Genomic DNA, 14,552 nt, shown 5'->3' with positions numbered 1-14,552 from the left:
TGTGCATGTTTAAGTTTAGCTGGGAAAACACCAGATTGGATGCTCATGTTAATGCAGTTAGTTATAGATTGAGATATTACGGGTGCAGCAAATTTTAGGGTCATTGGTCCTATTTCATCAAGCTGAGTTGATTTTTAAACTTGTAGTTTCATGATGGTACAGTGTACATTATATTCACTTACATTAATTATAGAAAATTCAAAAGAAGGACTAGTTGGAACTTTGGAATTTGCATAATAGAGAAGCTTTTTGTGATCAATGGTCTCAGTGTTTTCTGACATAATTATTTGTTACGTTCGTCAAGTAGTGGTCGAAGATGTCTGCTATTTCATGTACACTTGTAGTTGAGTCTCCATTATGGTCTAATTGGTTAGGCATACAACTTTTTGAGGAGGGGCTCAAATTGGTAGTACTCAGTAGCTTGATTGTAAGAGTTTTTCTTAGCTTTATGTATTAAGCTGTGTGCTATGTTTCACCATTGTTTTTTAGTTTTCCCAGTTCTTGGTTCTGTCTATTGTGTCTTACTTCTATATCTTTGGTCACCTATTTAGGTTGAAGCTTATATTTAACATGCTTGGTTTCATAAGGAGCATGATCGTCTAAGATATGGATAAAATGTTTGTCCCATGTATCCAAAGCATTATTCACATTTGAAATGTTTGCAGTGTCAGTAAAATGCATCATATACAGGTCATTATGGAAGATGTCTTCATGAAAATGGAGAAAATCTTGGCATTTTATTTCATGATATCGGTCAATAGTAAGTTTAGGCACATGTCCAGTGCTAAATATGGGATGGTGGTCACATATTGCAAACACTGGTATACAAACTTCACTTACGTTTTCTATTTTATTTGATCAATTAATGTTGAACTGTCTTTCATGATTTTAGTTGGGCTGCCAATGACATGAGCAAAATTACCAGTTTGGAAACAGTCCAGCCACTTCCTGGGAGAGTTTTTTTGTTTTAGGAAGTCTATATTAAAAACACCACTTATTATTGTTTGGGCAAAACCATTAAATTAGATACACAAATCAATTTAGGAAATGATCGGGTTATTTTTGTTTACCCTTGGGGGGAAAAGTGCTAGGGTCAGCAACAAAATACAGGGATTATCGGCCAACTGGAAGCACATTTATTGGAAAAATAAAACATAGCAGTTACTTTGAGCATTTAAAGTTTTGGTAAAAACTTTCATTTGCAAATATTTCCAAAACCCCTTCATGGCATCAATATTAAACTAAGATGATTCATCCTCCTACATATTCCTTTGACTTTTGGGTCAGGTTCACAGGGTTTAAAGGGAATGTCTTTAGTGTGGACTTGACATGTAGACCATGGAGTTGTGTTTACCATAAGTATGTACCTGTGTTTTATTTCCGACACTTTCACCATACAAACTTTTTTTAAATGTAGATTCTATAATTGCCAGATTTGAGAAGTATTACTTTTATTTTGATCAGTTCATTTTTTTTTCAGGATGAAACAAGTACAGTTGATACACCATATCTGAAGAAGTTGTTTAGCATATCAGAAAATAAACAGGTAACATTAGTTTCAGAAATAAAAATTATTTGTTAGAAATTTGCATTTTTCTAAGCATGACCTTAAGTACCAGGAATACTGATAACAGGCATGAGGGCTGTTCCAGTAAAACATACCTGGGACCCAGAGAAAGCACTTTTAATATGGGGTACTCAGCCTTAGATGCAATCTTAGAATTTTCTTATTACTTTAATATTGACTCTGTGAAATCAAAATTACCTGACATATATTTTTCAAAACCTGCCTTCCCTGGGTACTATATATGTTTAAATGGAACAGCCTTGAGTGTAGTTTCAGGATCTTGGCAGAATTCTTTCTTTATATAACGAGATGAAAATGACAATGCAAGATGTACACAGTTTAAGTTACTATGAAGTCATTTCACGGAGAGAGGGACAATTTTCTTGGCTTTACCTAATACTGCTATTTCATGGAGACTAAACTAGATTAAAGTTTCAGATTTTTGTTATCAATGGACTTGAGCAAACATCAGTGATTCATGTCGCAATGGACAACAATTGACAGTTTATCTCAGTTATGCATGTAAGATGATAGTAATCCAAGCATGAACAGCAATAACAGGATTTCATCAAAATAGGATGTAGAAAGGCAGGGTTAATAGAGAATGATTGACCTTATTCATATTACTATAAACAGTACATCCTCCCCCTTGCAAATTGATCCAATATCCTTTGTGAACATCATTTTGACCTTACTCATATCACATAAATAGTACATCCTCTCCCTTGCAAATTGACCCAATATCCTTTGTGAACAACATTTTGACCTTACTCATATCACATAAATAGTACATCCTCTCCCTTGCAAATTGACCCAATATCCTTTGTGAACATCATTTTGACCTTACTCATATCACATAAATAGTACATCCTCTCCCTTGCAAATTGACCCAATATCCTTTGTGAACATCATTTTGACCTTACTCATATCACATAAATAGTACATCCTCTCCCTTGCAAATTGACCCAATATCCTTTGTGAACATCATTTTGACCTTACTCATATCACATAAATAGTACATCCTCTCCCTTGCAAATTGACTCAATATCCTTTGTGAACATCATTTTGACCTTACTCATATCACATAAACAGTACATACACTCCCTTGCAAATTGACCCAATATCCTTTGTGAACATCATTTTGACCTTACTCATATCACATAAATAGTACATCCTCTCCCTTGCAAATTGACCCAATATCCTTTGTGAACATCATTTTGACCTTACTCATATCACATAAATAGTACATCCTCTCCCTTGCAAATTGACCCAATATCCTTTGTGAACATCATTTTGACCTTACTCATATCACATAAACAGTACATACACTCCCTTGCAAATTGACCCAATATCCTTTGTGAACATCATTTTGACCTCACTCATATCACATAAATAGTACATCCTCTCCCTTGCAAATTGACCCAATATCCTTTGTGAACATCATTTTGACCTTACTCATATCACATAAATAGTACATCCTCCCCCTTGCAAATTGACCCAATATCCTTTGTGAACATCATTTTGACCTTATTCATATCACATAAATAGTACATCCTCCCCCTTGCAAATTGACCCAATATCCTTTGTGAACATCATTTTGACCTTACTCATATCACATAAATAGTACATCCTCTCCCTTGCAAATTGAACCAATATCCTTTGTGAACATCATTTTGACCTTACTCATATCACATAAACAGTACATACTCTCCCTTGCAAATTGACTCAATATCCTTTGTGAACATCATTTTGACCTTATTCATATCACATAAATAGTACATCCTCTCCCTTGCAAATTGACCCAATATCCTTTGTGAACATCATTTTGACCTTACTCATATCACATAAATAGTACATCCTCTCCCTTGCAAATTGAACCAATATCCTTTGTGAACAACATTTTGACCTTACTCATATCACATAAACAGTACATACTCTCCCTTGCAAATTGACCCAATATCCTTTGTGAACATCATTTTGACCTTACTCATATCACATAAATAGTACATCCTCTCCCTTGCAAATTGACCCAATATCCTTTGTGAACATCATTTTGACCTTACTCATATCACATAAATAGTACATCCTCTCCCTTGCAAATTGACCCAATATCCTTTGTGAACATCATTTTGACCTTACTCATATCACATAAATAGTACATCCTCTCCCTTGCAAATTGAACCAATATCCTTTGTGAACATCATTTTGACCTTACTCATATCACATAAATAGTACATCCTCTCCCTTGCAAATTGACTCAATATCCTTTGTGAACATCATTTTGACCTTACTCATATCACATAAATAGTACATCCTCTCCCTTGCAAATTGACCCAATATCCTTTGTGAACATCATTTTGACCTTACTCATATCACATAAATAGTACATCCTCTCCCTTGCAAATTGACCCAATATCCTTTGTGAACATCATTTTGACCTTACTCATATCACATAAATAGTACATCCTCTCCCTTGCAAATTGACCCAATATCCTTTGTGAACATCATTTTGACCTTACTCATATCACATAAATAGTACATCCTCTCCCTTGCAAATTGAACCAATATCCTTTGTGAACATCATTTTGACCTTACTCATATCACATAAATAGTACATCCTCTCCCTTGCAAATTGATCCAATATCCTTTGTGAACATCATTTTTTGGGGATGAAGATTCTCATTAAAACAACATATTTAAATTCTTCTGAAATGTAATGATTTCACATTGTATTGTTTTGCACATAATAAATGTATTGATAGAAGTTCTTGGTTAATAATTAAATGTAAAACATTGATGTTATGATATTATTAATTGAAGCAGTTTTTATTTCTTTTTTAAATCTGATTGAAAAATATCAGTGACAAAGCTTATTTAAAATATTGAGACAACTACTATCTCCTTCCTATACAATTTCCAATTTTAACAAAACATCTTATATGACTAATCAGAGAAAAAATTATATTTTGATTATTTCTCATAAATGTAAAGCTAAGAAAGCTAACTATACCTTCTTGATCATAACATTCATTCACATGTCTATATAAATGAATCATTTTCATCTGTTAGTGCTATTTATTTTCTATATTTATATATACATTTTGCATTTTGTATAAAATGTGATTTAAAGAAGTGTCTGTGCTTTGTAGCTATCCACCACCAACATGTTTGCAGATGACATGACATTATATAACTTTGGATCAACAGGCCATGAAATTAGCACTAAATTAAATAAATACTTGGTAAAAAATAAATAACTGGTGTGAGCACAATGGTATGAAGATAAATGCAGCCAAATTAAAAGCCATTATCATAGATAGTCAAGCAAGAGTAAAAGCTGAGAAAATTGATTTCAGAGTCATGAGAAAAGGAATAAATATACAAAGGCGGAAAATGAAAAAGTACTTTGCATCAAGATAGACAGTATCTTGTGTTGAAAAATGCAAGTTGATAAGGTCATTAAAAGGTTAACTCACTGCTTTTTCTCTTGAAGAGAATAAATTTTATCTCCCTCAAGAACAGAGAAAGATGTTCTACAATGCCACACTTAGAATATTGTTATTCTATCTGGGGTAATAGTGGTACAGAAAATCAGGACAGATTACTGAAATTTCAAAAAAGAGCAGCTAGAGTTATTATTGATACACCATCAAAAAATCTTTTAAAACCCTTAAGTGGATTCCATTTCTTTAGAGAACTCAGATTCAAAAGGGCTTACTAGTCTATAAATCCTTACATGGATTGGCTCCTGATTATATTACATGTAACCTTAAATATTTTGAAAATATGCATTGTATGAACAAAGATCGATCTCAAACAACAAGTCATATGTACCTAAACCATATTCAGAGTTTTATAAGAACAGTTTTACTTTTTCTGGAGCCAAACTTTGGAATTTTATACCACCTGATATAAAGTCAGCTGACTCATACTAAGCTTTCAGTAAGCTTCGTAGTTAGCATCTGATGTTTTACACATTCACTTCTACTCATTGTCTGAATCCTGTATGTACTTATCTGTAAAGCCTTGTTCATATTCATTCACTACTACTCATTGTATGAATCCTGTATGTACTTATCTGTAAAGCCTTGTTCATATTCATTCACTAATACTAATTGTACGAATCCTGTATGTATTTATCTGTAAAGCCTTGTGCATATTCATTCACTACTACTCATTGTATGAATCCTGTATGTACTTATCTGTAAAGCCTTGTTCATATTCATTCACTAATACTAATTGTACGAATCCTGTATGTATTTATCTGTAAAGCCTTGTGCATATTCATTCACTACTACTAATTGTATGAATCCTGTATGTACTTATCTGTAAAGCCTTGTTCATATTCATTCACTAATACTAATTGTGTGAATCCTGTATGTACTTATCTGTAAAGCCTTGTGCATATTCATTCACTACTACTAATTGTATGAATCCTGTATGTAATTATCTGTAAAGCCTTGTGCATATTCATTCACTACTACTAATTGTATGAATCCTGTGTGTAATTATCTGTAAAGCCTTGTGCATATTCATTCACTACTACTCATTGTATGAATCCTGTATGTACTTATCTGTAAAGCCTTGTTCATATTCATTCACTAATACTAATTGTACGAATCCTGTATGTATTTATCTGTAAAGCCTTGTGCATATTCATTCACTACTACTAATTGTATGAATCCTGTATGTACTTATCTGTAAAGCCTTGTTCATATTCATTCACTAATACTAATTGTGTGAATCCTGTATGTACTTATCTGTAAAGCCTTGTGCATATTCATTCACTACTACTCATTGTATGAATCCTGTCTGTATTTATATGTAAAGCCTTGTTCATATTCATTCACTATACTAATTGTATGAATCCTGTATGTACTTATCTGTAAAGCCTTGTGCATATTCATTCACTACTACTAATTGTATGAATCCTGTATGTATTTATCTGTAAAGCCTTGTGCATATTCATTCACTACTACTCATTGTATGAATCCTGTATGTATTTATCTGTAAAGCCTTGTGCATATTCATTCACTACTACTAATTGTATGAATCATGTGTGTAATTATCTGTAAAGCCTTGTGCATATTCATTCACTACTACTCATTGTATGAATCCTGTCTGTATTTATCTGTAAAGCCTTGTGCATATTCATTCACTACTACTAATTGTATGAATCATGTGTGTAATTATCTGTAAAGCCTTGTGCATATTCATTCACTACTACTAATTGTATGAATCCTGTATGTACTTATCTGTAAAGCCTTGTTCATATTCATTCACTAATACTAATTGTATGAATCCTGTATGTACTTATCTGTAAAGCCTTGTGCATATTCATTCACTACTACTCATTGTATGAATCCTGTATGTACTTATCTGTAAAGCCTTGTGCATATTCATTCACTAATACTAATTGTACGAATCCTGTATGTATTTATCTGTAAAGCCTTGTGCATATTCATTCACTACTACTAATTGTATGAATCATGTGTGTAATTATCTGTAAAGCCTTGTGCATATTCATTCACTACTACTAATTGTATGAATCATGTGTGTAATTATCTGTAAAGCCTTGTGCATATTCATTCACTACTACTAATTGTATGAATCATGTATGTACTTATCTGTAAAGCCTTGTGCATATTCATTCACTACTACTCATTGTATGAATCCTGTATGTATTTATCTGTAAAGCCTTGTGCATATTCATTCACTACTACTAATTGTATGAATCATGTGTGTAATTATCTGTAAAGCCTTGTGCATATTCATTCACTACTACTCATTGTATGAATCCTGTATGTATTTATCTGTAAAGCCTTGTTCATATTCATTCACTAATACTAATTGTATGAATCCTGTATGTACTTATCTGTAAAGCCTTGTGCATATTCATTCACTAATACTAATTGTATGAATCCTGTATGTACTTATCTGTAAAGCCTTGTGCATATTCATTCACTAATACTAATTGTATGAATCCTGTATGTACTTATCTGTAAAGCCTTGTGCATATTCATTCACTACTACTCATTGTATGAATCCTGTATGTACTTATCTGTAAAGCCTTGTTCATATTCATTTCACTACTACTAATTGTATGAATCCTGTATGTACTTATCTGTAAAGCCTTGTGCATATTCATTCACTAATACTAATTGTATGAATCCTGTATGTACTTATCTGTAAAGCCTTGTGCATATTCATTCACTAATACTAATTGTATGAATCCTGTATGTACTTATCTGTAAAGCCTTGTGCATATTCATTCACTAATACTAATTGTATGAATCCTGTATGTATTTATCTGTAAAGCCTTGTGCATATTCATTCACTACTACTAATTGTATGAATCATGTGTGTAATTATCTGTAAAGCCTTGTGCATATTCATTCACTACTACTCATTGTATGAATCCTGTCTGTATTTATCTGTAAAGCCTTGTGCATATTCATTCACTACTACTAATTGTATGAATCATGTGTGTAATTATCTGTAAAGCCTTGTGCATATTCATTCACTACTACTAATTGTATGAATCCTGTATGTACTTATCTGTAAAGCCTTGTTCATATTCATTCACTAATACTAATTGTATGAATCCTGTATGTACTTATCTGTAAAGCCTTGTGCATATTCATTCACTACTACTCATTGTATGAATCCTGTATGTACTTATCTGTAAAGCCTTGTGCATATTCATTCACTAATACTAATTGTACGAATCCTGTATGTATTTATCTGTAAAGCCTTGTGCATATTCATTCACTACTACTAATTGTATGAATCATGTGTGTAATTATCTGTAAAGCCTTGTGCATATTCATTCACTACTACTAATTGTATGAATCATGTGTGTAATTATCTGTAAAGCCTTGTGCATATTCATTCACTACTACTAATTGTATGAATCATGTATGTACTTATCTGTAAAGCCTTGTGCATATTCATTCACTACTACTCATTGTATGAATCCTGTATGTATTTATCTGTAAAGCCTTGTGCATATTCATTCACTACTACTAATTGTATGAATCATGTGTGTAATTATCTGTAAAGCCTTGTGCATATTCATTCACTACTACTCATTGTATGAATCCTGTATGTATTTATCTGTAAAGCCTTGTTCATATTCATTCACTAATACTAATTGTATGAATCCTGTATGTACTTATCTGTAAAGCCTTGTGCATATTCATTCACTAATACTAATTGTATGAATCCTGTATGTACTTATCTGTAAAGCCTTGTGCATATTCATTCACTAATACTAATTGTATGAATCCTGTATGTACTTATCTGTAAAGCCTTGTGCATATTCATTCACTACTACTCATTGTATGAATCCTGTATGTACTTATCTGTAAAGCCTTGTTCATATTCATTCACTACTACTAATTGTATGAATCCTGTATGTACTTATCTGTAAAGCCTTGTGCATATTCATTCACTAATACTAATTGTATGAATCCTGTATGTACTTATCTGTAAAGCCTTGTGCATATTCATTCACTAATACTAATTGTATGAATCCTGTATGTACTTATCTGTAAAGCCTTGTGCATATTCATTCACTACTACTCATTGTATGAATCCTGTATGTACTTATCTGTAAAGCCTTGTTCATATTCATTCACTAATACTAATTGTATGAATCCTGTATGTACTTATCTGTAAAGCCTTGTGCATATTCATTCACTAATACTAATTGTATGAATCCTGTATGTACTTATCTGTAAAGCCTTGTGCATATTCATTCACTAATACTAATTGTATGAATCCTGTATGTACTTATCTGTAAAGCCTTGTGCATATTCATTCACTATACTAATTGTATGAATCCTGTATGTACTTATCTGTAAAGCCTTGTGCATATTCATTCACTACTACTCATTGTATGAATCCTGTATGTACTTATCTGTAAAGCCTTGTGCATATTTTATTGTAGCAGTAGATCAGTTGCCTAGTTTTTAATAGCATTTGTTCTCCAAAGACAACTCATCTCAGTTGACCAAATGAGCTTGTTTAAATAAAGTCATTATTATTATTATTGTTATTATTATTATTTGTCAGTGTAACAAGGTCTAAGTGATTTGTAATTATAAATTAACACAAAACAGTGAGTTATATTCAGGTAGGAAAAACCGTGCTGTTTAGTTTCATAGTTATAAAAATGATGAGCAGAATTCAGAGGAATTTAATACTTTACTTTATTTTCATCCACATATATATTGGATATGGTTTGCATTGATTTTTTGCAAAATTGTTCAGATTGAACTTTCTTAATCTAAGCAAACTATATCAGTTACGAATAAAAGTTTTGTCAGTAAAACATGTGTAAAAATGTATTTGGACAGAGTTTAGTGAAAACTAATATACCTTCATTTCTTTTATTTCAACATTTTGTTTCTTCTAGGATGAGGAGAGTAACAATGAAGCTGACCCTGTGGGAAATTTACTTTATTTCAACAAAACAGTAAAGACTAAACATAGAGGAAGTGAGCTCAAATCTGGTACATTATTTTGTTCATGCACAAAGTTTGGTGGGCTGAGAAATGCTTTATACTGTACATGAGATTTTTAATTGCTCAGTATGTCTTTGGCACTGTATTGGTTTATTGGGAAAAAAAACTAAATCACAAATAGACTAGCGATCATGATCCATATAAAATCAAAACATGATATTTTATCACTAAAGCACAGAATGAAAAATGTAGCAGTTTATAAATAAGCCCTATCTTTTAACCAGACTGAAAAAGTACTGATTAGTTATACAGGCTATAGGCAGACTTAAATAAAAACTTTGAAATGTGATAATAAAAAAAGACTCCTATTTTGTGAAGGTTATATTTGTTTAAAAGGTAAGTGCAATGGTACATCACATTAAAAATGTGCAACTATTAGCTATAATGAAAGTAAATTTGTGTTATTTGGTGTTATGTTGCAGGTCCATCATCACAAGCAAGACTGCCAAAATCATTGCTGAAAAGGAAATACCCAATATCCTTTGTTATTTAATAATAATATGAAAGAGTTTTTTACACATGAAGAACTTTGAGGTGGGGTAAACCTATTTTATTGCATGAATGTTGACAAATTGGTTCAGGCTACAAGTTTTCACAGTTTAGAATAAACCCTTGCCCATCAGTTGATTATAAATTATGTGGAAACTTGGCACATAATACGGTTGGATACAGTTACAGGTAACCATTCACAATGTAGGGAAAATATATGTTGTTGTTTCTTCTTTAGAGATGATTATGTCACCACTAACAGGTCTGTGAGCATGTCAGTAGTTGATCAGGCCAATTTGTGCTCTGAACGGTCTGTGACACTGGACAGGAGAGATCACTTGCGGTTGTTTGATCAATAGAAGATGTGCTGCATTATGTTGCTTGTGCTTCTGTGCTGCTGTGCAGTCCTCCTCAGCTCATAGTATTTCCAGTATGGATGAAAATGCATTGGGTGGAATGATTCTGCACAAGATCTTCACAAGACTTAGGTTCAATTTTATTGAAGTGTCTAAAAGATGATTTGGGGGAGTCTTTGAAGCATTTCTTTGACGTTCCTGAGACCACTATCCTGCCTTCAGATCATTGCAGAAGGTCTTTGGTACTCACTTATCTGACTTCCTTGTGGCATACATGGCCTGCCCTTATAATCTGTGATTTAATCAGTAGTATTGGTGCTTGGTATGCCTGCCTGTGTGATAACCTCAGTGTTTGGGACCTTAACCTGCCATCATATCCTCATCAGTTTTCTCATGTAACACATGTGATAAGGGTTCAGCTTCATGGCATTGCATCTGTATACCATCCATTAAATGCATTTACACAGAATGGTTAGCAGCACACTGGCTTTGTAGACCTTCAGTTTTGTTTACAGAGTGATGTCTCAGTGCTCCTACACACTTGTGCCTAATCTGCAGAAAACCATGCTTGGTTTGGCAATTCTGACATTGACTTCATCATCAATGGACTGCACCTGATTGACTGCTGCCTAGGCAGGTGATTTTGTCCACTGCCTGAAGAGTTTAGCCATTCACTATGATGGTAGGCTCCATCTGAGGTTTCCTGGTGCAAGTCAGTGCCTCACCTCCATCTTCTTTATACTGATTCTGAGACCAGTATTGTCACCAGCTGAAGAGATATGGCCCATGCTCAGTTTCATGTCAGACTCAGATTCGACATTTAAAGTAACCATCATCAGCAACATAAAAAGGTCATGTGAATGTCATTGGTTCCAGTGTCATAGTCATAGAAGGCATTTGTAAGCTTGGCAGAGAACATTATGCTGGAGAGGGTTGGGGCCTTGCTTGACTCCATTGGTGACTTGCCAAACCATATGATAAATTTCTTTGGTGCAACCACATATTGCCTTGATCGTCCAGAGGCCTCTGTGACTATGTCAGACTTTCTGTCGGGTCGACAAATGTTGTGTTTAGGTTGGAGTTCTATTCCTGGCATTTCTCCTGGAGTTGATGAGCTGCAAATACCATGTCTCTGGTCCCTCGTCCTCTTCTGCAGCCACACTGACTCTTCAGCCCTTAACTGATGTGATGCACATGTTGATTTAGCAGAATTCTGGTGTGGATTTTGCTAGCTAACCATGTTGTCTCACTATTTTTGTACAATATATACACAGTTTACCTAGGTAGAGCGTGTTCATTCAGATTGTATGTTTATTACCGGTAACTGTAGCTTATTATCAGTACAGTAGGTTTGGGGGGGATGTAACTATGTACATGTATTCTGAATGTAAATATGCATATAATAGAGGGCCTCAAGGAGGATTACTTCCATGCAGTTAGTTGTGTCACCCTCTATAAATAAAGTTGTTATTACTACTGTTATTATTATTATTAACAGAATGCATATGCCCCAGTGATTGACACATGATTTTTTGTTGCCTTTCTGCTGGTACAAGTAGGTGATGGATGTAAATACACCTGGGATTTTATTCCTTGAGTGTGCATTCAATAGAATAGTTCAGTCACTTTCTGTGCCATGTGCCAGCCTTCAGCTTTGTAAACTTCTGCTACTATAACATCTGCTACAGGTGCTTTGCCATTTGACAGCAGATAATTGCTTTCTCAGTTTCTGAGAGAAATGAAGTATCAGCAAGAGATATGTTGATTTCTACTTGGGGACATTCAATATTTTGCTTCTTCACATCAAACCATTATTAATATTTACATGTAGTGGGACAGAGGATTTTGATTGCAGTTAAGTACACTACGTCTCAGAAGGATGCCCAGTTTTCCTTGACATTCCTGGAGTTCGCATCATTTGTTTCTAGTTAGCTGCACAGTTCTTCAGCAAACACTATTCCACATTCTCATTTTTCAGGTTAGCATCACTGAGCTTTTTGGGCACTTTTTTTATAGCAATTTGGTCATTTGCTGGGCTCAATCTGGATATTGAGTTTGGAGATTGTGAGCTTGTAGTTAGTCCAACATTCTACACTTCTCATGATGTTCATCACTTGAAGATTCTCCCTGTCTCATCTCCTTATGATGTTGTAGTCATTGAGATGTCAATGCATGGAGTGCAGGTGCATCCAAGATGTTATGTTGAGGTTTGGCAGGTAGCAGACTGTATGCTAGGATGCCATGCTTAGTATATTGTGTAGGAGTGGTATGTTGCTGCATTTGCTGAAGATGTCTTGCCTTGCCTGCTGTACCAGCTCTAGCATTGAAGTAGCCACGGAGGATGAGCTTTCCAGCGCTCTGTGATAAGAGACTCCAGGGCTCCAGAAAATTTATCTTTGATCTCATCTGAGTTAATCTTGAAGAGTGCATTGACACCAAAAATATCTGCATGTCTTTTTCCAGATAGTGGGAGTCTTTCTTTCATTATTCTGTCATTAGCACCCTTTGGAAGATTTGTGACCTTGATGAACAGCTGTGATTTGATGGCCAACCCAACAACAGCTTAACAATGCTTTACCTAAGCCACTCTAGAAGATGTAGCAGACTCCTGCTTTGTCACAGGGTTCTTCCTCAGCTAGATGAATTTTACTCAAGATCACTTTCTGGATGTTGAGTCTGGCCAGTTCTGTACCACTGGAGCTGTTTTTTCTATGGTCTCTCTGATGATGTACTGTCCATTAGTGTTCACACATTCCAGGCAGTGATGTTGAATGGCATCACCTAGATTTTCTGCTGCAAAGGTGGGATCCCCATCAGCTGTGATATGCTAATCAGGGTTAAGTTGAAAGATGAAATGTTTGGGGCACATTTTCTTGCCCCTTTCTCATGCAGTGGAGGTGTTCAGTGTGATCATAAATAGGCCTGTTCTGCCACCACAGCTGCTTTATTGCAGTGAAAAGTGACTCAATCCTCTTAGCTTTGCAGGCCTACAGCTACAGCTTCCATGTATCCACACTGGCTGCTTTGCCACTTTTATATTGCCACAGGACCTAAAGTTTTTAGTGGGCGCAAGTGGATAATGTTATGACTTGTGAGTTGGATTTAAGTGAGGGAAAGTTGCAGAGAGTTACTCTCACTCTCTCATTCAGGCCAGTCCGAATCCAGAGGAATGACAATGTCAAGATGTCTGGAGACAAGTCTGGATGCAGCGTATAGCCACTAGATCCTACTGCATCTGAGCTGATGTCCTCCACTGATGTCTCTGCCATCTGCCTTCTCAGTCGACGCGATAAGCATATCTGCTTGGACATCTGATTCATTAGAGAGCACTTCCCAGAGGGAGCTACAGAGATGCTCTCTGTGAATGTGATCACTTGATTCATGCAAAATTAGTATGAATTTATGCACCTGGAAACCAGTGATATGTGAGAAGTCCCACACATTAGTTCAAAGATTAAAATTGTACTCTGAATGGCAATATGCACATTTTATTTCTGTTATGATAAATTTAACAAATATGAATCTAAAAATAAATTCAAAAGTAGGGAGTTTTTCTTCCTACACCATACTTCTTTCATTCCAAAGTCTGCAGATGTATTTTAATACAAAGGT

At 34.6% G+C, this 14,552-nt stretch overlaps 1 protein-coding gene across 1 annotated transcript in view; it reads left to right on the top strand.

Annotated features, from left to right (window-relative positions):
• LOC149806328 (uncharacterized) overlaps window positions 1-10,588 on the top strand; it is a 237,878-nt gene extending 227,290 nt beyond the window's left edge. The window contains exons 35-37 of the mRNA XM_089951266.1: window positions 1,481-1,546; window positions 9,987-10,083; window positions 10,518-10,588. Of these exons, the coding sequence (XP_089807392.1) occupies window positions 1,481-1,546; window positions 9,987-10,083; window positions 10,518-10,588 (234 nt within the window). The remainder of the gene's footprint in view (window positions 1-1,480; window positions 1,547-9,986; window positions 10,084-10,517) is intronic.
• Window positions 10,589-14,552: the final 3,964 nt, after the last annotated feature.

This window comes from Sinohyriopsis cumingii, chromosome 1 (genome assembly GCF_028554795.1).
Source record: "Sinohyriopsis cumingii isolate HCF-2022 chromosome 1, ASM2855479v2, whole genome shotgun sequence".
NCBI lineage: Eukaryota > Metazoa > Mollusca > Bivalvia > Unionida > Unionidae > Sinohyriopsis > Sinohyriopsis cumingii.
Note: the sequence above shows the minus strand (reverse complement) of the source record. Positions and strands in the feature narration are given on the sequence as shown.